The sequence below is a fragment of the Populus euphratica genome, unplaced genomic scaffold (assembly GCF_000495115.2).
Source record: "Populus euphratica unplaced genomic scaffold, PopEup_1.0 scaffold267.1, whole genome shotgun sequence".
NCBI lineage: Eukaryota > Viridiplantae > Streptophyta > Magnoliopsida > Malpighiales > Salicaceae > Populus > Populus euphratica.
In genome coordinates this window covers 195351-220566 of record NW_011500049.1, presented here as the reverse complement: position 1 = coordinate 220566, position 25216 = coordinate 195351, and the positions used below count along the sequence as shown (strand labels likewise).

Below are 25216 nucleotides of genomic sequence, written 5' to 3'. Positions count from 1 at the left end.
TAAAATTCATAAGCAGACATGACCTTAAGTTGAAAAAAAAGACAAATTAAATTTAGGAATTATTAATACAAACGATTATCCAGTTTTGATGGATAATTAATATATATATATATATATATATAAAAGACTAACTCGTGAAGTTCAGAAAAAGAGCCTGAATGATTAGAGAAAAATTAATGGATGAGAGCATGAAACTTGACTAATTATATTAATACAAAAATAAGGGATCCTCTAACGCATATAACTTTCTCGCATGTTGGGTCGTCCTTGTTTTCTTAAAATAATTTAATGCATGACAATTGACTAGGGCTTATGGACTGATGGCCCAGTTTAGCAACAGAAGCTTCCTTTCCAAGAGCAAATCACTATCTGTTCATCCATAACTTCAAGAAAAAGCTTGGTGGCCCAACCAGTTAACACCAACATTTCTTTGGGCCCTGATGATGGAAACTCAACATAAACGGGCCTATTTTGCTATATGGTACAACGATAAGGCATCTTGCATAGTGCTGGACAACCCCATTCTCTTTGACTTCCATCCTTGCAGATAAATACATGCAAAGGGAAACCAATTGAAGGTTCATTCAACTTTAATGTATTAATGGAAGGAAAAATTGTGTATAGTCGGACTTGACGCAGGTACGAAACTTGATAGCACAAAGCTTCCTTCTCACTTATCACGCAATTCTCTTTTTGGAAGCAAATCAGGTCTTCTGAATCTCAAACCCAACCTCAGGCCTGCAACGTAGGAGCAGAGAACTATTAGCAATTTGTTTGATAACTCTTTTACTCACTATATATTTTGCAACAGAATCGAGTTTATAACCATTACCAGCATTTGCGTGTGTATTTAGTGCAAGTAATGGATAAATAAATATTCGTGCATTTATATGCTCCCATATTATTTGAACCACTTCAATGATGTGAACATCTAATCATCTACCCCCACCCTTATATATGCTCCCATATTATTTGAACCACTTCACCCTTATTTAAAGAAACTAGCAGCAGCAGCAGTATTAAGATCAAACCATCGACACATACCTCTCCCATAACAAGAGATGGAAATAACACTTTATGCTGAAAGGGGTTGGGGGGGGGTGGTTAAATATGTGTTCCCTTCATACTGAGCACCATTACTTGTCTCCCGGCCTCCGACCACCTAACTGTCCCCTTGAACCCACATCCAAGTCCCTCACTTTATCCAGAGCAAGTTCGAAACCCCCTCTTCATTCCCCTATCCCAACCTTAACACAATTCACCCACTCACACCAACCCTCATTCCACCCCATCTCTTTCACGTCATTCTATTAATAAAGGCTCAATGCTACCACCCCCAGTGGGATATCCTGCCTGTAAGAGAGCCCCTTGAAGCATGTGGATGGTGACATGTTTGTGTTCAAGGGATTGGGTGAAACAGGTAGATGCTCCAGTTTCTTAAGAAAACTATACTTCATGGACGTGGCAACCATGATGGGGAAGCTAAACACGTTGTGGTTTAATAGTAAACAAAACTTAGCATATGTAGCCCATTTTGGAGGGAAAACAGAGAAGCAGTGGATAACATCCTTAAACCGAGGCTAGGAGAAGAGAGATTAGGGAGCAGAAGTGGAAGAAAATGGGTGCAGCCACTACACAACAGCTTTTATGTGTTGACGTGTGAGAGACAGAGGAGAAAGCAAAGCAAGTGGCACAGATATCAATACTAAAATGTGACTTGACATTCACAGAGGGCATTGGTTGAAGAGGTTTGTGTTGGGTAACCTGAAAACTCACTTTGATTGAAGACCACTTTGTTCAAAGGATTCTCAGTTGAATTAAAATTATGGGGGTAGTTGTGCTAGTTTTTGCAACATCTCAAGAGATGGACAGATCCAACAGGAGTGGCTAGATGATTGGTTAATGTGCCTAAATGCTTGCAACCTAGGGATCTTGGATCTTGGTACCAGTGTCTGAAGAACTCTAGATTTTTCTCTCTTATTAGAGGCTCGACTGGGAAGTTGCTGCATTGTGTTGTGGCACCATTAGTTAGATTCATCTTTCAACTCCTCATCGAGATATTACAAGTCAGAAGCATAAGGTGAGTATTATGAGAATGTTAAATTTTTGTCTAGAGGAGTAGGGAGTTGAGGGAGTTGACATCTTCTCTTCTTAGTCCAGTTTTGATTTTCAATTGGAAATTATTATCTCAATAAAATCTCCCACCAAAGAACAAGATGTTGAAAAGAGAATGACAAAGCAAAACAACAAACTTACCAGTGGAATTTCTCGAGAAGAACTTCAGGATTTCATCAATAATTATGACCTACACGAAAAACAATACATTAGAAGTACAATAAAGGGAAAACGAGCTTAAGATACTTGAAAGGCATTCAATCAGGCACTGCATTCGTCCAACAAAGCAAAAAAAAAATAAAAAAAATCAAAGATGCAAATGGCTTTACATTGTATAAATTCAGGAAAGGTAACCTTTCTCTATTTTAATGCATCCAAGGATAGAATATATAAGCAAAAGGGGCATAGCAGTGGCATCAAGTTCATGAGAAAACTGACTAAGAGGTTGCCATGATCCTAGCTTGTATGCAGTATTCTTAAACTATTCAAACTCCTAACCCAACTTCCATTAAAATCTTAGTCCAACGGAGCTTGTGCCACATCTATGAAGAAGACAGAAGCATCAAACATAAGAAAACATATCACCTACTGTGGAACCTTGACAAGATGTCATTGTTTTTACCATATTAGAAGGTAAAACCAGTACAAGGCAACGTGGTTCTGAGCAAAATTCCAGCAACTATATTCAATGTCTCAAGAATCTCATTGCATACAAAATTATAATCAAAACACAGATACGTATCAGCAAAGAGGAAAACAAGTTCTGAAATTAGTAAACTGGGAAAGTTAAGATTCACTACATACAGGGAAGGAAAGATACAAGACAACTTTCCACTCAGCCCAAGATAATGGCGTTACCTGAAACAAGATATGTTGCAAATTGTTGTATGAGCTCCTTATGGTTATGGGTTAAAATAAAATTATTAACTCATGGGATGACAAGGAAAGAGAACTTACAGAGAAAAGAATAGATAGCGGGTGCACATACAAGATCAGTATATGAAGGAGCATAGTCAGGACAATTGAAGCAACAAGCCATAAATTACTCCAGGGAGGGTTAACACTGTAATAGAAGGGGAAAAACATTACAGCACCAAGTCAGTCCAAATGCAACTTCTATTTTATTTTTTGATGGTGAAAAGGAGTGGGGAAGGGAAAAAATAATCAATTAAATGGGAAAAAAAGTGATCAAATTTGACAAATGTTGATGCAAATTTAGAGAATCTAATGACAAATGTTGATACTAAATTTTAATGCATACAATACCATCAAATTATACGCAATGCATTCTAAGCAACTGAGCAGATTGTTACAACTAAAGCACTAAAATGCTCACTAACTTTGCAATTAAACTGGATACTCACAGAAGAGATTGATTCTCACTGAGATTATTCAAAGCATTAAACATTTCAACAACAACAAGCACTGTCATGGATACAGTTGATGGATGCCTATCATCAAATATACTGCACGGGTAAGTTGTCTCCCTTGTTGAGCAACTGTCAAAATTCATCTGCGATAAATGAATACATAAAAGTTCTGACATGGAATTTGAAGAACATGCACAGCACTAGTAGAAATGAAATATATTTATCTATGCTGAGCACAAAGAAACCAAAACCCAGACATTCCATGCTAACTGAAAAAAGGGCCTAGGACTAGTCATTTAGTTTTTTTCTATTTTTTTTTTTCCCTGTAAGGATCCCATCAATTATATAAGCACAAAACTTAACTAAACAAATTTAATATCAACTTCAAGTTTGGCACCACGAGATTTTCAAGGAAGAATTAATAATGTTAATCTCGAAATAATGAATAATAACAGAAGAGGAGTCGCAGAAAGCTGGAAATATTCAAGCCTCTAGAGAGGGACTCAAAAGACTGAAAGTAAACAAGCACCTGCGGGGCACTGATTATGGGAATTGTCTGGGCACAAAATCGCACCTTAACTTCTATTAACCATTGCCTTGATGATCAGATCTCTAGATCAAATTATATAAGGAGATTGTGCCCAGAAAAGACTCAGCTTTGGCCTATCAGAAAGAACACCCAGTAAACAATTAAATCTTACCAGTTCTTTGTATGGTAGTTTGGGACCCATATCAGAATATACAAACCACCAGACGAACCCCGCAACGGTGGCAAGGCCAACATAAGCTGCATCAACCAGATACTGCATCAAACATTGCTAGAATTCGAAAGCATTCAGCATTAAATTTATTAATTCGAATCATGCACATTATAATCAGAAGAGAAGGTTAACTATTTCTCCTTTTCCAGAATTGCAAAGTGATAAGGACCTGAAGATTGTGATTCCTACATGGTACATTATGAGCTCGAGGATGAAATGCAGAAATCCCTAATTATATATCATACCAATCTCAGGCGTCAAACATTTTTCAGACAAAAGATCCTGTAATTTTTTTTTAAATTACCCTTAATTGCCTGTACTAATTTAATTAGTTTGTCAAACACTTGATTTAATTATTCAAAGAAAAGTTTTTATCGTGAATTTCACTATGATGGTGATGCATTCATGTCATATGCAGGTAAAATACAACCTTGAGTTAATCACTTTGCAGCAAACATGAAATTATCAAATCATACAAAAGTAACGCATATGATCAGTAAGATAGCAATCCACATGCAATAGGTTTATCATTCATCATATATTACCTCCAATTACCAAATATCGAAAAAACAACCACCCACTAACAACTGCTTCGTTTACCTGCACATTAAATTGAAAAAATTGATATTCAAGACTGATAACCGGAAAGAGTGCCACTACAAGAGTAGAAACTACATCTCACCTATAAAAAACTTATAAAACATGGAGTCTTGAATAGTGAACATGTGCTCAACTTTAAATCAAAGATATGCACACAGAAAAGGGAACTGTCAAACCAAACTATCTAGCCTTTCATTCCATTGTTTATTCAATTCTTTTTTCTTTCTTTTCTTTGAGAGGGAGGGTTATCTAGCTCTTTCTTTATTCTTCAAGGTAATTAAAATTAATTAAAGAGGTCAGAGGCACAGCCCCTGTCTACAAGAAGTCTACTGCAGAGAACAATCTTACGAAAAGGTGAAGAGGTGAACAACAATTATAATTCTGTGAAGATGAAAGAAAATTGACCAACTAAACATGTAGGTCAGACCATATCAACGGATGTTCCCCTCCTTCAAAGATTCATCAAGCCAATCTCCACAAGCATCAGGCCAAACCTAACGTAGCTTCCCACCTCCTTGTAATACTCCTTCATGCTTACTAATAACTATTTCAAAGCTTAGTGGAGAACTTAGCAAGGAAAATACATAACAACAAACATAACTCTAAACAATCCAGCAACCCAAGGGTAATTCACAAAATAACCATCTCATGTACATATATGGCATTGATTAGCAACAATTACTGCTACTTAAGTGTGTTCAAATTATCAGAATAATATCCTTGGAGCACCTTTTGGCACATAGCATCCACACCCTAGCCTTATCATATGGCATATTAGTATATCACCACATAATAAGTCCTGAGCTTAAACAAATTGTCTATTATCCAGCCCACCTAATGTTCATTACTTCATTTATGCCAGCAGATCTATTCATCTTCTCACTTTTATTGAGGGGTTGGGTTGCACTGCAAAATGCACCAGATAAGTGCTGGCAACCATCATACAAACAAATAAACCCACCCTGTTAGACAGATCTAGTAAATAAACTAAGGCTGTCCAAATCAGGAAATCAATACCTTTCGAGGTTTAGCCTTCATTACATCAGAATCCTGCTTGTTGAAACCAATAGCAATGGCAGGCAACCCATCAGTAACCAAATTGACCCAGAGCAGTTGGACCTGGATGTGATAAACAAAAACTAAATTACAGCTCTTTCAACTGACCTGCATCTTCTACCTAACTCAATGTAGAATTATTTAATCCCAGGTATTTCCCTCTCTTTCTTGAGTCAAAATGAGTGCACTATTGAAATATTAAAGCAGTGAGCTAAAGCACTCACAGGAGCAAGGGTATCAGGTATTCCAAGTACAGCTGCCACAAAGATACAAACTACTTCACCGATATTTGAGGAGATCATGTATCTAATGAATTGCTTTGTATTATTGTATATAGCCCTTCCCTCTGCAACAGCCTGCTTAGGAATTAACTTGTTAAGAAATAGAATAGCACAAAAAATATCTGAAAACTTAGGTACTTATTGATGGGGATCCACCTACGCTAGGTGCAAGACAATTCTTAAACCTCCAAATAACATTTTATATTATCCAATTTTAACAGATCAACTATCAAATTTAATGCATCATTCAGAGAAGTCACGGGTTTCAATTTTTAAGTTAATTGGATACAGCAGATGCTCTAACCAACTGTTCTGTAAAAACTTGTTTATGATCATAGGATATCAAGTTCAATTTGAAGAGCTATATGTATGGAGTAGTTGTCTTATACTGATGACTGGAGAATTGCTAACATTCAATCTTAGGACATGTATATGTTATAGTCTAGCTGTATAATATGTCTTTCTCGATAACAAAAACAATTACAAAAACAATAGGAACCAGCAGCTAGTACAGAAATATCAATAAGCAGCAGAACTACTGCAGATAAGAGGGGGAGGGGGCTCCTATACCGCAACAATGGAAGCGAAATTGTCATCCGCCAAAACCATATCTGAAGCACTCTGAAACAAGGATACAGATGGTCAGGAACTTAAGGGGTATTTGCAGTTAATAAGATAATCAAATAATAGAATCTGATAAAGCATGCGCCTGCTGATAACAATTTATCATGTTTTACACTATTAACTTGATCAGCTAACACAAATCTACCAATATTATTCATGTAAAACTATGAAGCTGATCATTAAAGTTGCACCACCACATGTAACTTTCCCATTATATTAAGAACTGAAAAAAAATAATATTTGCACTGAGTCATTCAGGTTACAATTCTGCAGGAGACATTTTTTTCTTAATAATAAAAGTTCATTCAGGTGACACAGGAACCAAATCAATTGATTAAGTTCCATCAGCTTGTTAAAATTTGTAACCATACATAAATTTATATGCGCATATGGAGACAGGGATCGTAAAGAAGAGACATGATTTATGGACACCACACAGAAACAGTTTATCATCCATGAATATACAATTGAATGCATCCATACAAGGTGGCTCACCTTTGCAACTGCTGTTCCAGATCCCATGGCAATTCCTATATCTGCTTTCTTGAGTGCAGGTGCATCATTGACACCATCACCAGTCATTGCCACCTAAACAAGTCGAGATCAATGATCTTTAACGTAGATGGGAAAGTAATATAACTACACAAAAAAACTAAAAGCAGAACACACCACACCACACCACACCACATGTTTGAAATAAATCATAAATGTAAATAAATCAAAAGTCCTACAGTCACTCAAAAATACCTTAAACAGGAAATTTTGGTCAGCTGAAGCACTGCAACAAACATAAGCGTAACCAAAGTGTGCTATTATTTTTATGTAAATATCAAAGCTAATGTATCATCCAATCCTCAGCTTCATATTCCTAATCCACTGTCATTTCATGCATCTGCTTAACAAGCCCCAGGTCCTTCACTCTTTTCTATTGTTTTATCATTCCCTTGTAACTGTCAATGTTAATTGAACAGCTTCTTACATTACAGCAACCATTCTTTGTTTCACAATGGAAACTGGTTCTTGCTATCATTTCTAATTGTTCTCAGTAACTGCTAGCACAAGCTTCTCACAAATCCAATTATTTACCAGGATCTCATCTTTATATCACTAAGAAGTTATTAATCTATATTGCATAAAAAAAACTGGATCTTGCCAAACATATTCTGGAAAAACAACACATTATTTAGAGTTCTAAAATGTCCTTAATGACTTGGCTTTGATAGGTAACTGGTTTGTGATTTATCCTCACATGGAACCCCACATCACCTTCTTAGACTAACCTATCAAGATATCCCACGAGAATTTTTGTCCATGGTAATTAATTCTTTTTACTTCTAATTCAAACCTCACCATCCAAAATTTACAACCCATAAAACAACACAAGTGTTTGTTTCAATAATAGCATAGATATTGTTTGAAGCTTAGCTCATGCATTGCACACATATATTTGCTTTTATAAATATAGATATACATTCTGCTGAAAGAAAATACTAGGTCTACCACTTCATTTTGATGTTGCAAGGCCTCCACCAGCATCCTTTTATGACTAGGTTCAACCCTAACAAAACATAGAAAAAAGGATGTTACTAAACAAGCTTGTAAAATTCGAACAAAATAACAAGCATTTGTGTAGGAAAAGACCGCAAGGTTAAGAAAATAAGAAGATGCCATGATGCTTAATATACCAATGAAATTTATGATAGTAATAAAATACAACATCAACCATGCCTGGTAAAAAGTGCCATGCGTTGCAAAGCCAGTGTTTGCTGCAAAGCTGGAAGCTCTTCGAACTCAGAAGCAGTGTATGAGCGTCCAGAAAAATCTTCCAAATGATCAAATGCACCAATCTTATTACAAAGTGATTCTGCCGTTGACTGAGGAAGTAAATGTATTAGAAAGGCAACCAGAAAGAAGAGAAACTGTTACTTATACCATATTACATAAATAATTGTTGCTCAATTTAAGTTACCTTGTTGTCCCCAGTGACAACTATAACACGTATACCAGCAGTCATGCATGAAAGCATAGCATTTCTCACTTCCTCTCTAGGTGGATCAAGCATTCCAACCTTTTATTGAAGTAAAGGTGAAAATGCAAAGAAAAAGTGAGAAGTGGAAGAAGAAACCCAAATTTCAAAAGCACAGGAACTCTGAAGCACAAATACAGAAAAGACAGGGGGGTTGCATTAGTGCACAAGGACACGCAAGCCCACAGGATGCACACAAATGGTCATGCACCCACAACCATATGTAATGCAGTGCAAAAGAATAAAATGGATCTAAGAGAAGGTTCTAAGAACATAAAAGCATAAACATATGATGGGAAACTGCATAGATTTCAGAGTGTTGTCACAAAATTTCAGAACTTTAGGTCTATTTTTCCTAATGTTTTTTCATTCAAAGGATGACACAAGGTAAAAAACAAATCAGATGCAGCTCTTCTTTATTTATTCAACCACCTCCTTCCAGCAAAAACCTTTGCTCACCATGAAATTTATTTTTACACAAAGTTACTTCATCTCCTCGTAGTACAAATGAAGGTAGCTAAGAGAAATGCATCTAGATATATAATCAAATGAAGGGCATTAAGCACTGACATCACTTAATCTAGTGTAAAAGAAAGCATACCAACCCAATAAATGTAAGGTCCTTCTCATCTTCAAAGGAGAGAGTCTGTTGACCAATGGGCATCTGTTTAAAAGCTAAAGACAGGCACCTCAATGTTTCTTTTCCTGCAAAACTGATCAACCAACATGGCATTCATACTGCGAACAAAAATGCCTGCACCATTGATCTTAAATATGATAGTCAAGTCATTGGCTCGTCTTAGAAGAATTTATGAGAGCAGCAATGGTTGTGAAAGAAATTGGTAAGCATAGTGTAAAAGGAGTGAAAGTCAAACTTTGCTAAAAACACCACCTTAGTGGGGAATCATCAATGCAGATGATTTAGCTCTAGGGAAACTAGGGGAAGATAAATATATAGAAGGGCGGTGAAGAGAAGGAACCTCTAGGGGAACATAACCCCACCTTGTGAAATATAGCCAATTAGATTAACCCTTCTAATAAAAGCCATGAATAGATGTTTATCTTCTGCTAGACAGCTCACTATAAATCAACTCAAACCCCAAGAACTTGCATGATATAATTTAGAAATTACATGAACTAAATCTCTAAATTCATCACAAAACTTCAAGTATGTTGTCAGTCCATAACATGTATTCTTCACACATCCTTCAAATGTAGTATAAAGATATCCAAAATGAATGCTAGCACCAAACAAATCCCAGAATGAAACATGTGTGTACTTCCAAGTCTTACAGAACAAAAATTCACCATATTGCGCCAAGCAATTGGGGCTCAAGTAACATCCACTAAAATTTTAGCATCATTTCTAACCTGTGGAACCTTGACTCTAACTCATCTCGGACAGCAACAGACAATGGAACTGTAGAACCATCATCATTGCAAAGAATATTGGAGCATCTAGAGACAATACTTTCTGGAGCACCTTTTGAAAACATAATCTTTGTCTGCTTCCGACTACATAAGACAGACATCATTTTCCGATCACGAGAGAATTCCAAAACAGAAACCTATAAAGCATCAAAATGTTAAGCTTGTGTCAGCAGTCAGATTTTTATTTTAATGAACAGCTGAAAAGTGAATGCTGCAATACAGAATATAACCTCTTCCTCAAGGTCCATTTTACGATATCACCTCCTAACAGCCAAATTTAAAATGTGAACAAAAATTCTATACATCCAATGGCCTTAAGGAACGTGGAATATTTCAAACAGAAAAATTAAAGAAAAATATATCAATAAATGAGAAATTGTGCACAATATGCCTTGAAAAACAAATAAATAAGTGCAAATGAGACGACATATACCATAATAAGTAAAAGAGTACAGAAAAAAAGGTGAAAAAAGAGAAAACAATACTGGACATAGAGTGTATGAAGTCAATTGCTTTACAAATCAACCGCCAATGAACCAGAAGATAACATGCAGACAATCTCAAAATCAAAAAGAATCTGAAACAACAAATAAACATGTAGCTCATAGGAATCCTTACAAGTATGAGAGGGGAGATCTTAATTTCTAATCTCACCTTTGTCAATCCATCATTGATCTCACCAAAAACAAATCTCAATCCATTTAAAAAATATTATCATTCATGTTCTTCATTGCCATTCATGTTCACCATTCTTATAACATACAAGAGAAACTGAATTAACTTACTCAAAATATGGAAGAATTGCACAACATCCAATTTACAAAAACAAACCTTTTTGAATTGGCTTTCCCAATACTGATTACAGTACGACGCGCGCTCATGCTTGGTCAGCATATGCAGTGCAGAGGGCATGGAATCAAAACCAGGAAGGCCAACCTGGAAAGATGTGGCAAAAATGTACGAGTTTACCCCAAATTCATTAAAAAGGTGAGGAAGGGAGATCATAATTGGAGAAAGAGGGGAAGGAAAAAAGTGAATAGCTATGGTAATGTCTAGCTGCTCTATAGAAGGCCCAGCTACAACAGCAAACCTTTTCTGCCAGAACACGAAGCGCCACTTCAGTGGACTCCCCAATTTTTTCGTAGATTCCCCTGTCTGGATTATATTGTAAGATAGACTCATTGCAAACAGCCGAACACATTGCAATGTGAAGAAGACAAGGCAACTGTGCTGGAAATTCAATCTGCAGAAAAAATCAAGGTTAAAAGGATGCATCACTGACAAACAATACCAAAGGATCACACAAACCAACTAATAGCATGTTTCCATAAGGAATAAACACTGCAAGTGTGTTTCTTTTAAGTGAGACAAATCGAATAAAATGGCATCAAGGGGCCATAATTTATAGAGAAAAAGATGTGAGCAAAACAAAGAATTAACTCTGCACCAGCTACTTAATTTCCAATCCAATTATCTGACAAAAAGGACAAGGAAGAACAACCCTCCCCCTCAGCTACTTTTAGCTTGCTGCAGAAAGCGTATTCAGTATTTTTTCCTGGTGTGTTAGCAAAATGTGACAAAATACTTGAGCTTCCGTATATAATCTTCATAGCTCGTTGAAAAGACCTAGCATTCTGAAGACTTGTATCATTATTCCAACCATAATTCAGAAGCAGCAGTGCTATAAGGAATCTAGGCAACATTATGCTCAAGTTTGTAGTTTAAATTAAAAATAATTACCACTAGCAATGGTGGTGGTGAATCTGGCAACTCTTACGAGAAAACAATGACAAGGCAAAAATAAAGATCAAATAGATGAGACTATCCCATTGAATGTTATTTCCCTAGTCTGAAACATCTGCTGCTCATACAATCTGATTCAATTATAAAAGATGAGATCAACATTCGATCAGTCTGGATTACATCTCCTGATATACAATTCTTCTGTATATGGAGACCTAAAATCTATGCATGCCAAACATCAAGCAAGCCAAGCTCAAACTAGAAGGCACACTAGACAACCACAATCGTTCACTTCTCTACACATGGAACACATTACAAATTCTCGCAACATTTGACTAACCCCACATAATTCTCTGAAGTACCTTCTAATGACAACTATTTCTTTTCCAATGTAGTTACAGGAGCTTGAAAAAACAAACTCTAGAGATAGTTTTACTCCAAAACATTTTTTTTTCTTTGTTTGAAATGAAAATGGGTGCCCAGAGGCCTGAATCCTGTAGCCAAGCAGTTACAAGACCAAGGCAGGCATGATTATCAAAGCAAAGTCAATGAGTAAAAAGGCGAAAGTAAAACAAGACAGAGTTAGAAGGGACTAAGGATTGAGGTATAAAATAACAACCCAACTTTTGCTTTTCTTCCTTTTTCTTTTTTTCCCAAATAAACAGAAAACAGAAAGCACAAGCACAGCAGGCCTTCGTAAACTGTTTACAGACCTTTAAACTAACCTTCCACTATAATGCCAACAATCAAAAATAAAATAAGTACCTGCAATCCACTGCTGCCAAAAATCATGCCTTCTGGAGCATAACTTGTCCCACTTACACTGTATTCAGCAATAGTTGGACCACGATGAACAGAATGAACAGCACATATCTGGGAAGACAGAGTAGAAGGAAATTTATCATTTATCAGTCAAGGAATCTAACTAAGAAAAAAAGTGCAGCCAGAAAATGTCTTGAATCAAATGCTGTGACAAAGGAATGAATGTTGCTGTTTTCTCCCACAGAGTACCAGATACTAAAGAATCTTCTAACCTCTATAGATCTCAGAGATCGTGTCCCTTGAAAAATTATATACAAAGACAAAAAATAAAAATTGAATGGCCTAGTATTCCTGTTACCCTCTGGCTAATTCAAACATCGCTATCATCACTATTTTCTCTCACTGAGAATTAGATGATAAAGGCTCCTCAACAGATTTCAGAGATCAAGACCATAGAAAATTAGCTACAATGACAAAAAAAATGGATGGCTTAGGTTTCCCATTATGCTCTGACTCCAACATTGATATTGTCCCTTTGACTCATAATTTTGCATTCAGTATTTACATGTTTTGAGCTGATTACCTTTGAGACTGACATCATATTAGTTGTCAATGTTCCAGTCTTATCACTGCAGATTACTGTAGTGCAGCCTAAAGTCTCCACAGATGGCAAAGACCGCACAATGGCATTCAACCGAGCCATACGCTTTGTTCCAAGAGCCAAACACCTAAATGAGAAAGAAATACAATGAGGTTTGCTAATCTTCCAAAGTGATACGATCATGTTTTACCAATAAAAGATAAAATGAATGGCCTTAAGATAGCATTCAAAACTTCATTATCTAGAAATGACTTCATTGTGTACTAGAGGGAGGGTAAATGTAGAACTTTCAGATTAAGCGATTAACTTTCCTTCTTATTATAGATAAATTAGTTTTTCTGGCTTCACCACGGTGCTACGTTTCAGGAGTTTTTTCAAGGTGCCTCCTTAGTGGATATGCAGGAGGATCAGAAAGTTCTTTCATTTAAATCTCAATATACTTCTCCATTCTTCCCTGTACTTAAATTAAAATTCTTTTTTTTAATATATACACGTGCACACACATCATCAGAACCATTCAGCAAGCAGACACCAACGTAATATTCATTAAGATCATAAAAGCCATGGAAATTTCATGGAAATTTTATTTCACTGAAATAAAATACAAAGCACTCACGTTGTAACGACTGCTGGAAGCCCTTCAGGAATTGCTGCAACCGCAAGGGCAACTGCAATCTAGGTAGGCACATCAAGTAGTTCAGAGTAAACAGTAGTGGTGGAAGTGGATCATAAAACAGAAAAGTAGATCAAAGGCCACTAAAAGAGCAATTCAGCTACCCAGATACAAAGTACAATATGGATTATGGAATTAAAGTAATCTTAATAATAATATGACGATGAGGTTTAATTTACTTATTTTTCACATAGTGGAAATGAAATTTAAACCAGAACCCCTTGTGCATGTGCATGTCTGAGAAGACATCCCAAGAGTATTCAACAGATTCATACTGAAACAAACTTACAAAATAGGGTTGAGTTTCAAGTAACCAAGTAGTTCAAAGTTTTAGGGACCTTTTCAATGGCATGGTAAAATTATGGGGTTATTCCACTGGTGGGACTATGACCACGTAATTATCCACAAATACCACAGTAGAAAAGGCAGAAATGGTTTCTATTCTGACAGCAAAGAAAAATATCAGATCCCATCCACAGAACAATACCTTGAAATAGTGGATTGCACCACGCAAGAACCCTCCATGAGAAGGGTCATGGAAGTGACCAATGTTTACAATCCACACAAGTATACAAATCCCTGCAATAACCTAAATTTGCACCAAATATTCAATATGCAATTTATAGCATAATACTTCAAAGCTATCCGCTTATGTTTGCAAAGAAATAAGAGTTCCTAGTGTCAATTAATACAAAGGGAAAATTTCTGATAATCTATGGAACAATGCCAACCAGACGGTGTTAAACAGCAGATAGATAAGAGATGATTTACATGAAAATGTATTTCCTAAACAGATACCAACAGCCAAACTTTGTCCCTTGGCATGAAAACAAAGGAAAAACTGGATGTGGATCAAGCAGTCTTAATAAATCCTGCAATAAATGCAACATGGCTTTGCAATTTGACATGAAAGGAGCATTTTTCTTTGTCATTATAGATAAGCCCAACCTAGATCAAGCTTTCAGAATATCAGCAGTTTAAATCCATTTATCTGACTTCAAGACGGCTATGGGAGAGAGGATCATTAATATTTTTTTCCTGTTTTTTGACAAGCATGGATGGAACTTTCCTTCTTCTTTTTTTTCGAATTACAGGATGGCAGAACAATTCTGCTACCATTTTGAGTTCCACTTACGCAAAAGAAAAATATAATGTTGCCATGCACAAAATGAGAGAGGCCAGCTGATGAGCAATACCTTAGCCAAAAAAGTGCCAAATTCATCCAACTTCTTCTTCAATGGAGTCGCTTCCTGAAAAGAATTGCAGAAACAAACAGCATACATAAACATTGAATATGTATAATTTCAACCAAGGAATTCTCTTCTAGTAGGGAACATTAAACAATTAGATACAGAACAACTAGAAAGATACATAAATTGCATTTTCACCAAAAAAATGCATCTCATGAGACAAGATCACTCATACACATCAAGAAAACACCTAGCTTACAAGAAGTATTTCCAAAAGCTCAACAATCTTACTATGGCACTTCATCCTGTCTAGTTATAGCTCATCAGCAAGTCACATAAATAGGATTCAATCCAATTACATAAAGCACAAACTTAAAGACTCTAGAGGAATTCATGGGGTGAAAATAAGATATCCAGGAAAAACAGGACAGGTTAACAATTTACTTGCAGATCAGATACTTATGAAAAGACAGAAAATTGATAGTGCTTACATCATCTGTCCGCAACATGGAATCACGGATGTTCCCCATGGCAGTATTGGCCCCAACTCCAACAACAACAGCTCGTGCCCTGCCCACAACCACTACTGTACCCTGGAAGTCAAAAATACATTTATTCAATGGCTCTAAAGAAGAAGAAAAAAATAATGGTTGAAATTTCCAGATGAAGAAAAAACACTCAAACTATGGCTCATTAAAAAAAAAAGAAACAACAGAATGCTCCTGATATAAAGTATTTCCTCCAGATTACACAATCAATATTTAGTATAACATGAAGCAAGCTCAGTCCATTTAATCAATACAAGGGCAGTAGTAGGAGTCTTATACAATATAAACAATTTACAGGAAACAGTTATCACAAGAGAAACAAGGGCAGTAGTAGAAGTCATATGCAGCATACCCAATTTACAGGAAAGAGCTATCACAAAAGAAACAATAGTTACATCCTGTATGTGAATTTGATGAAAACTGCAACAAAGGTAAAAAATTACCGAGAAAATAATATTTGTTTTGTCCTGGTACACAGCATTTGTTGCTATGGTGGACTCAAGCTCTTTTTCAACAGAACAGCTCTCACCTGGAGTCGTCGAACAAAATCATCAGTTCAACCAATTCCGGGTATGCTTCAAAAATAAGTAATTAGAGAAAATCCCAAACAAAACATAGAAGAAAAGCATTCCCTGGTCAATTATTAACATAATTCACCAAATTCATCAATGTAAATGCCAACAAAATAAACAAAAAGTCAACTCAAAATTGTATGATTATCTGTAGTAAATAAAACAGAAACTGTATGCAGCACCCATGAAACATTGGGAGTACAAAGAGGCATGGCTTAGATGCTTAGCCTATAAAGAATGATCATGGGAGTGTAAGGTGTTCGACCTTGCATACAACAAAATGCTAGGGGAAGGTAACATATCGCCGAGCCCACAAGAGTGCCAATGGAGTGTATGGCACATGACATGGTCTAAATTGAAAAGGATTAAGGTGTGTCAATGCATGGCCTAGTCCATATACGAGTCACTATATGAATGCAAAGGCAGTCAAAAAAGTGGCTGTGAGAATGGGACATATATAGTCAAGTAGCATGCGAGTGTGAATCCACACTAGAATGGCAATGGAAGCACAAAAATCACATTAATTTATTTATGAAGAAACCCATACTGGCGTCCTTCAGATTAAAGAATAACTTAATCCTTCCCCTGTCTGAGCTAGATGGATGTAATTGAACAAATCATTTGCATTATCCAAGGAAAAGGCTGTTGTACCAGTGAGGATTGCTTGATCAACGCGTAGCTGATTACTTAGCATCTCAATCATTCTCATGTCAGCAGGAACCTTGCATCCCACTATTTTATAAAACAAAAGAACCTGATGTCATATCCTCAGCATTTTCATTCATGATAATAAATTACTAACTCTGATCACTAGACCATACGATTAGCATACCACTGACTTCCACAATATCGCCTGGAACAAGCTCAGTAGCTGGAAGTATGGAAAAACAACCTGTGACAATAGATGGACATGAAGTTATAAAAAACCCAACATATCTAGTGAATCAAATATAAAATTTGTGAACTCTCAGCCAAACAGATGGAAAAAACATGTAGTATGGGCTTAAAGTAACAATTACAAACAACACGACTACCCACTCATATAAGTATACAACTGTCAAATCAAGAAGTCTAGGTTCAGATTTCAGTGGGACTTGCAAAATTTAAGTCAGTAAAATAAGTGATGATGAGAGTATACAGAAAATGACATGCCTTGAACAACATATGTTTAGTCAATGAAGTTCAATACATCGAAAGTTACAATACCACAAGCACTCTGCACTCCAACAAAGAGGAATCTGACCAAGTCAAAAATTGAAGAACCCACACACTTACATGTGTTCAACCAGGAAGAACAGCTCCCTAAAACAAATAAACACAAGGAGAAATGTTCTTCATTGGGGTTCTTGACTGCAGGAAACCCTTACTCAATGAAAAGGCAACAAGAAACCAACCAAATACAGCCCTAGAAACCAACCAAATACAGCCCCACCCATTAAATGGTTAGGAAAAGATTCAATGCTAAAGTGGCTAGTGATAGCATTGGGAGAACCACAGTAGGACTGTCATAGATAAAGGGCAAACAACTAAATAAAACTTTATCCAAAGCTAATAATCCCAAACAATTGACAGAAAAATCTCTACAATGGCAACAAAAAAGCACACACAATGCACCAAGAAATTAATATCATTATAACAAGGCCAGCATCACAAACATCTAGTTGTTTCTTTAAATTTTTGGTTTACCATTTCGCAGCACAGTAGCAATATCAGCTTGATAGGCACGTAATTCCTGCAACCAAGAGGGAGATAACCATAATCAACACAAGATGAACCTCTGTTAACCAAAAATATAATCTTTGCAGAATGATGTCATTTTCTATGCAAGATGTCAGTACCATGGTCCTTCCAGTTGTGAGAGTAGATTAAATTTATCATAGTGACCAACAAGCACCAACATTCCTAGGTGAAAACAAGAGATGCACAAGTACATTGCATTCATCCAATTTCATTCAAAGCTTAAACAGGCAGCTGCCACAAAATGTGTAGAAGGACAAACAGAGTGTAGAGAATTATGTAAATTACATCATTAATAGATTGTTATTTACTAGAACAATTAAAAATCATATCTATAGTATCCATGTCCAGATGCCAGCTACTGTTTATTTGAATCATGAGAACTCCATAAGTCACCTCAAGAGCCTTCTCAGCATTCGTTTCTGTAATTACACCTACAGCTGCATTTGCAGCCAAAATCAACAGGATGACCTGTGCATATAACAAAATCAGCAGAGAAACATATTTAGACCATCAACCAAAAAATAAGTATGTAGACATGGAAACCTGAGTGATAGAAAAACCATATATATGAGTTGTATGTTGTGCCAACTACTACATGCCATGCATACCAAAAAATAAGAAAGAAAGATATAGATAAAACACCAAAATAAATTCCGGATCACATCAGCCTGTTTCTTTGCATAAAGTACTTTAAATATTTCCATATCCTTGCAACCAACAAGAATTATTTGGCCCATGATACCTCATTTTAAATTGGATAATATTAATACCAAGTCAAAAATAGGCCAACAATGAGCATGCCATCCTAAACTAGAAAATTGCAGTTTCCATTACCAATATAAATGTTGTTATTTTTAATCATTGATAAGGAGCTCATGATGATTTGTTCATATTATCATCTCTTTATACCAAATGTGAATGCAGAAACGTATCTTTCATTTATTATTTGAAAGGAAAAAAACAACTTTAATTTGATTCACATGAATGAAACTTTGGTTTTTGACATGCCCTGCAGCATGTAATTAAAGCATCTAAAATTTCTAAATACAAAATCATAGTCATTGTATATACGAAACTAAAAAAATGGAGGGATGAGAAGTCATTGGATATCGTGCATTCAAAGTAAAACAACAAAAGACCTTTTTAAGAGGAGAAGATCTTATTTTTACAACTGAAGAGCAGGGATTCTCATATTAACCTTTTCTAAAACAGTAAGGATACAGAGTTGACGCATTTCCTTAAAAATGTCTGATCTTTCACTAATGAACACTGTTCAATGTATGTCAATACTGAAACAATATACATATGCAACCTCACTTTACTTTAATCCTGACAAGGATGAAACTTTTGGTTTTCCATGCCGTGTGACATCCAATGTAAAGCTTACATGAGCTTAAGTATCAGTAGACTAGCTCAGTTTGTTGGCATGTAACAGCAATCAATTCATTTGAAAGAAGAGAGAAATCATATCTTACAAAAGGCTCCAGAAAAGCTGCCAAGCCTGTTTCCCCATTAATCAAAGCCAAAACGAGAGAAACAGCAGCAGCAGCAATCAATATTTTAACAAGCAAATCGTCAAACTGTTTTAGAACCAATTTCCAAAAGGGAGTTCCTGTGTAGAGAGAAATGTGGGACATATAAGCCTCAAGAAGGTATTTATTTTTCTAAATAAAACCATCCATTATCACAGATAGCTTAAATGCAATACAAAGCAGAATTATTGACCCTCAATTGATGTCAATTAATCAGGACGAAACAAGTTGAGTATCCAAATATCATTGCCAATCAACAATCTTCAACGGGATCACATCCATGAATGATAATGCATTGAAGAGACACAAATAAAGAGTTCTCAAGAAATTCATCTTATTGTCTTGAATAGATGACTCCCCACATCTCAAAATTCCATTTATTTCCTCTCTAAAACCCAACCCTCCAAAGGGCAAGAAAATAGCCCAAACATCAGCCAAAGCCTTATTTGGCACCAATAACCCTATTTAAAGCTTATCTTTGACCAATTTGTGAAAGTCTCTTGCAATTAACTTTGACCCAATACTGCATCAAACCATCAAAAACCATAAGACCCAACCTAATTGATGTAAAACAATTATCCCAAGAATTTATGGACCAGATTGACAAGGCCAAGTCTAAAAAGAAACCCGAAAGCATATTATATAAAGCTTGAAGTTATTGTTTTCATGTTTTAATTATTATTTTAATCAATTTTGGATTTTAATGATTTTTTTCTTACTTAGCTTAGGACTTTTAATTTAATTAGTATTTTACTATTTATGAATCCTTATCTATAAAGGATTTTAGGACTAATATAAATAGGGATGTTTAGTTCATTTTAGGGAGATCAAGACTATTATTCAGTTTTAATAAAAATATCAGAGAATTTTCTCTAGATTTCTCAACAATTAGATTTGTAACTTTAGGGCTTGAGAACCCTAGTTTTATCTTCGTTTTACGCTGCGTCAGGTGATATCAGAACAGGTCAACATCCAAATCAATGGTGAACTGTGAAGAGAATCATGGAGAAGGTGATGGCAACCATCTCTATGATAGTGATCAGGGGATGCTGGCTGTTTGGGATTAGCTAAATCACCATTCAGCAGTGATAACAACTTTAGAAAGGCGGGTGCATATTGGGTTTGGTGATATCAACACCATATTTGATGACCTTACAACCAAGCAGGTTTAAGGCACTAAGGTTGCGCACAAGAATGAACCGAGGAAAAAGAAAGGCACATGCCGAGGATGACACCCGCGTAATTACAGGTATGGTCAGTATGATTACAGGTATTCATCTAATGAAGATCTATTTCAGCTAATGAGAGGCATAAACAGGAATTGCAAAGAGGAGAGAAACATGCTTGGAGACTTACCTCGAGGCCGATCTTAGACCTATTCTTAAAATTTCACCAAGACAATAAATTGTCTATGTGAAGGGTGTTGATGAAGATAAACTTGATAGGGGTCGTAAGGACCTTATCAAATAACTTGATAGGGGTCGTAAGGACCTCATCAAATCAAGACAAACAACCACAACCCGAGAGACAATAATCAATTAACATGAATGTTCAGCGCGAACTTGATGGAGATTATGGAGAAGATTTATATGATGATGAAGATCTTGCAAACAAGGACATGAAGGACCCGATAATTTCTGTCAAGTCTTCTAGAGATATTATGGAAGATTATTTTGGCTTTCCTTTAAATACAATAGATGAAGTATTAGAGGACATAGATGACATTGAACTCGAGTTTGAAGTAGAAAAATGTGGCAATGAACTGCAAGTGAACTTCATAGGAATGGAAAGAATAACATCAAATGTGGATTTTTCCTTATTGTACACATCATAAATTAAATTTTGAAAATCACAAGTCAAAGACATGCTACTTCGTGAATAAGTTAGCTACGATATAATATTTTAAGTATTTGTTCCCTTGGTATGGAAAGGTTCAGTTTATGACATATAACTCAAGGACGAATTTTTCTCAAGTAGAGGAGACTGACATAAAAACAATTATACCAAGAGTTTATAAACCAGATTGACGAGGCCAAGTCTGAAAAGAAATCCGCAAAGAAACCCGAAAGCATGTGATATAAAGCCCAAAGTTATTGTTTTCCTATTTTAATTATTTTATTAGTTAAATTTGGATTATAATTATTTGTTTCCTACTTAGCTTAGGACTTTTAATTTAGAAAGTATTTTACTATTTAGGAATCCTTAGGATTCTAAGACTAATATAAATAGGGATGTTAGGTTTATTTTATGAAGATCAAGACTATTATTTAGATTTAATAAAACTATCAAAGAATTTTCTCTTGATTTCTTTACAGTTAGGTCTAGAACTTTATAGCTTGAGAACCCTAATTTTATCTTTGCTTTATGCTACATCACTGACATACTTTGACGCATCAGATTTGGGCAAATTTTAAAGCAAGGTTGTTGGAGGCCAACCCAAACAAACTCCAGGATCAACAAGCAACTATATAAATTTTCAACCTTTTCAATTAAGAAGTTAATAGTATCACTGCAGTCCAAGAAACTCTCTCTCTCCATACTTTTCTTCCCTTCATTCCCCCCCTCTTGATCATATTTTAGTTTAATTAGTTCAGATTCCATATTAACTCAACCATCCTGAACAAGTAGTATCTAAACAATACCCACAAACTCAACTCAACTAAGCCTTAAACACAACTAAGTTCCAAGATCAAACATGAAGGAGAGGAACCAGCAACTATACAAAAATTCACATGTGACTAACATACAAGACAAAAGGCAAACAGATGTCCCAGGAAGTTTCATATGATTAACACAAATGCAGTTTAAGCATTCAAAATCTAGGGAAACCAGTGGCGTGTGCCATGTACTTACTTGTCTCTTCAGGCAGCACTGCAGACCACAAGTGAAGCGTCCAGCCAAAGGACACGAGCCATTTGATGGAAAAGAAAAGGGGGTTAAAATCCATAATAAATTTTAGTTTTTTTTTTTTTTTTGACAAACAGAAAAAAGAATCCAATGTCACAGAGATGAGGATAGTTGCTGAAATGGAACATTTTAACCAGTATATGTTTTGTGGCACTACATAGATATATCAAAATACTCGCAGATTACGAGCACTTGAACAAAATAACCAACAAACATTTTAAAAGTACATGAACTACGAGCACTTGAACAAAATAACCAACAAATTTAAAAGTAAATGAAAAAACAAACACCTACAAGGAAACAGTCTTGAAATGCAGATTCAACTGGATTAAAAAAAATCAGAGTCTGAACATACCGTTTTTACCATAAATTTTTGAATGTAGCGCCACCTGCAACAACACCATCAGCAAGAATAATAAATTTTAAAACTTGAAGTTAAACCCTAATAATCAATTAGAGGGGGGAAATCCAAGCCAATTTGTTTCACTTGTTCGCCAAGAAAATTCAGTTCAAAACAGAGAAGCACGCATACCTGAGAATCGCTGAGCCCCTTTCCAGGGTCAACCCCGAAAAAATCCAAAACCTAGAGAGAAAGAAGCCATAGCTTGTTACAACTTTATCCCCTCCATTGTTAAGCCGATATTTTAGCGTAAAAGAATCGAGAGAACGAGATTAGTTACCTCAGTGATGGATCTAGCGTACGCGTCTTCCATTGAGAGTCTGAGCAATTGAATCTAACAAATTTTATTACAGTCTCTACTACTTTTAAACATTTCTATAGTGAAGTTGGCTTCGGTCTGAGATCTGAAGAGGAGATGTTTCGCTTATATATATATATATATATAGAACAGTTTGGTTTCCAAATTTACGCATTTAAGTAAGTTTTTTTTAATAATGTTAATCATAAACTAAAATTAAAATAATAATATTTTATTTATTATTGCGAAACATTTTTCAAAATATTTTTAACTATGAAAATAAATCAATATATTTTTTATTTGTAATATTTTTTCAAATTAAATATATTTTTAAAACATACAACACAAAAATAAATAGTACCTTTAAAGTATGATTGTGCTAAATTAATTTGAATTGTTTTATTTAAAGATTTTAAAATATTAAAATAAAAGGTTATGGATTAAGTTATTAGATTAATTTAATTTTTTTTCTATTTAGTTTAATTTGAAACATGGCATATCTAAAATCAATAAGTTATTAAGTTAAACCTTCTAACCAAGATCCGTTTTAATAACATTGTTTTAAAATCAAATTTATCGTAAGGGATAAAAAAATAAATTATTTTATATTATCCTTTTTTTTCATTAATTAAAAAGATATCACGGTCAATTACAGCCCTGTGTACATTTTCTGGAGAGCTCCGTACCGTGATTAAAGGCTGCCTTAATTCTTTAGCGGACGTTGAACTTAAGCAAAGCTAACGCTGGCAGTCGTGAGTGGGAGTCGGAAAAACGAATGCTTGAATTTGAGCGTAAAGCAAAGCCTGCAGACGGGCTAATTCTGGGGCAAGAAATAAGGGCAGTGATGGACAGCGTGCTTGATGTTTATTTTTATTTTTTGTCAAAATTGCACTAGGTCAACGGGAGAACCCAGCCCATCAGAAGGAATGGCAAACTCTGCTATAGGATATGTGTTTGTTTTTTGAAAAATATTTAAAAATTTTAATTTTTTTAAATATTTTTATTAAAAATTAATTAATATAAAATACTTTTCTGTTAGAAAAATTTAACTTAATTTTTATAGAAGTTATTTTTTTATTTTGGATGGAAAATATATTTTAAGAAGTTATGAAAAATTTAAAAATATTATATTATTTGTTGATTATGTCAAATTTAGTTTTCAAATTTTTTCTTGCTATTTTTTTTCAATTTATTCCCTTGAATGTATTTAGTTTAATTTGAAACATGGCATATCTAAAATCAATAAGTTATTAAGTTAAACCTTCTAACCAAGATCCGTTTTAATAACATTGTTTTAAAATCAAATTTATCGTAAGGGATAAAAAAATAAATTATTTTATATTATCCTTTTTTTTCATTAATTAAAAAGATATCACGGTCAATTACAGCCCTGTGTACATTTTCTGGAGAGCTCCGTACCGTGATTAAAGGCTGCCTTAATTCTTTAGCGGACGTTGAACTTAAGCAAAGCTAACGCTGGCAGTCGTGAGTGGGAGTCGGAAAAACGAATGCTTGAATTTGAGCGTAAAGCAAAGCCTGCAGACGGGCTAATTCTGGGGCAAGAAATAAGGGCCGTGATGGACAGCGTGCTTGATGTTTATTTTTATTTTTTGTCAAAATTGCACTAGGTCAACGGGAGAACCCAGCCCATCAGAAGGAATGGCAAACTCTGCTATAGGATATGTGTTTGTTTTTTGAAAAATATTTAAAAATTTTAATTTTTTTAAATATTTTTATTAAAAATTAATTAATATAAAATACTTTTCTGTTAGAAAAATTTAACTTAATTTTTATAGAAGTTATTTTTTTATTTTGGATGGAAAATATATTTTAAGAAGTTATGAAAAATTTAAAAATATTATATTATTTGTTGATTATGTCAAATTTAGTTTTCAAATTTTTTCTTGCTATTTTTTTTCAATTTATTCCCTTGAATTTTGATTTTTATATTAATTTTAGTTTTTATTTTTATGATTGTTATATTAA

At 35.0% G+C, this 25216-nt stretch overlaps 1 protein-coding gene across 2 annotated transcripts; it reads right to left on the bottom strand.

Annotated features, from left to right (window-relative positions):
• Nucleotides 1-137: 137 nt before the first annotated feature.
• Nucleotides 138-23338, bottom strand: ECA3 (endoplasmic reticulum-type calcium-transporting ATPase 3). Of its 2 annotated transcripts, XR_838911.1 has the most exons (35): nt 23213-23338; nt 23065-23115; nt 22888-22921; nt 22479-22496; nt 19569-19705; nt 18487-18561; nt 18040-18085; nt 17186-17245; nt 17005-17085; nt 16225-16310; nt 15725-15826; nt 15240-15293; nt 14531-14632; nt 13987-14045; nt 13353-13497; nt 12773-12880; nt 11355-11507; nt 11096-11200; nt 10205-10401; nt 9435-9546; nt 8777-8875; nt 8536-8681; nt 8308-8365; nt 7303-7395; nt 6754-6804; nt 6127-6258; nt 5864-5965; nt 4792-4846; nt 4187-4272; nt 3480-3628; nt 3073-3178; nt 2920-2973; nt 2257-2305; nt 407-738; nt 182-369 (listed from the first exon to the last, which is right to left on the bottom strand). XR_838911.1 is itself a non-coding variant. In XM_011001591.1 (34 exons), the coding sequence occupies exons 1-34, from the start codon at nt 23243-23245 to the stop codon at nt 671-673; spliced, it is 3006 nt and encodes a 1001-aa protein (XP_010999893.1). In that variant the 5' UTR covers nt 23246-23338; the 3' UTR covers nt 138-670. The 2 variants fall into 2 exon arrangements, 1 of the variants encoding a protein (XP_010999893.1); XM_011001591.1 differs by having other exon boundaries at nt 138-738.
• Nucleotides 23339-25216: the final 1878 nt, after the last annotated feature.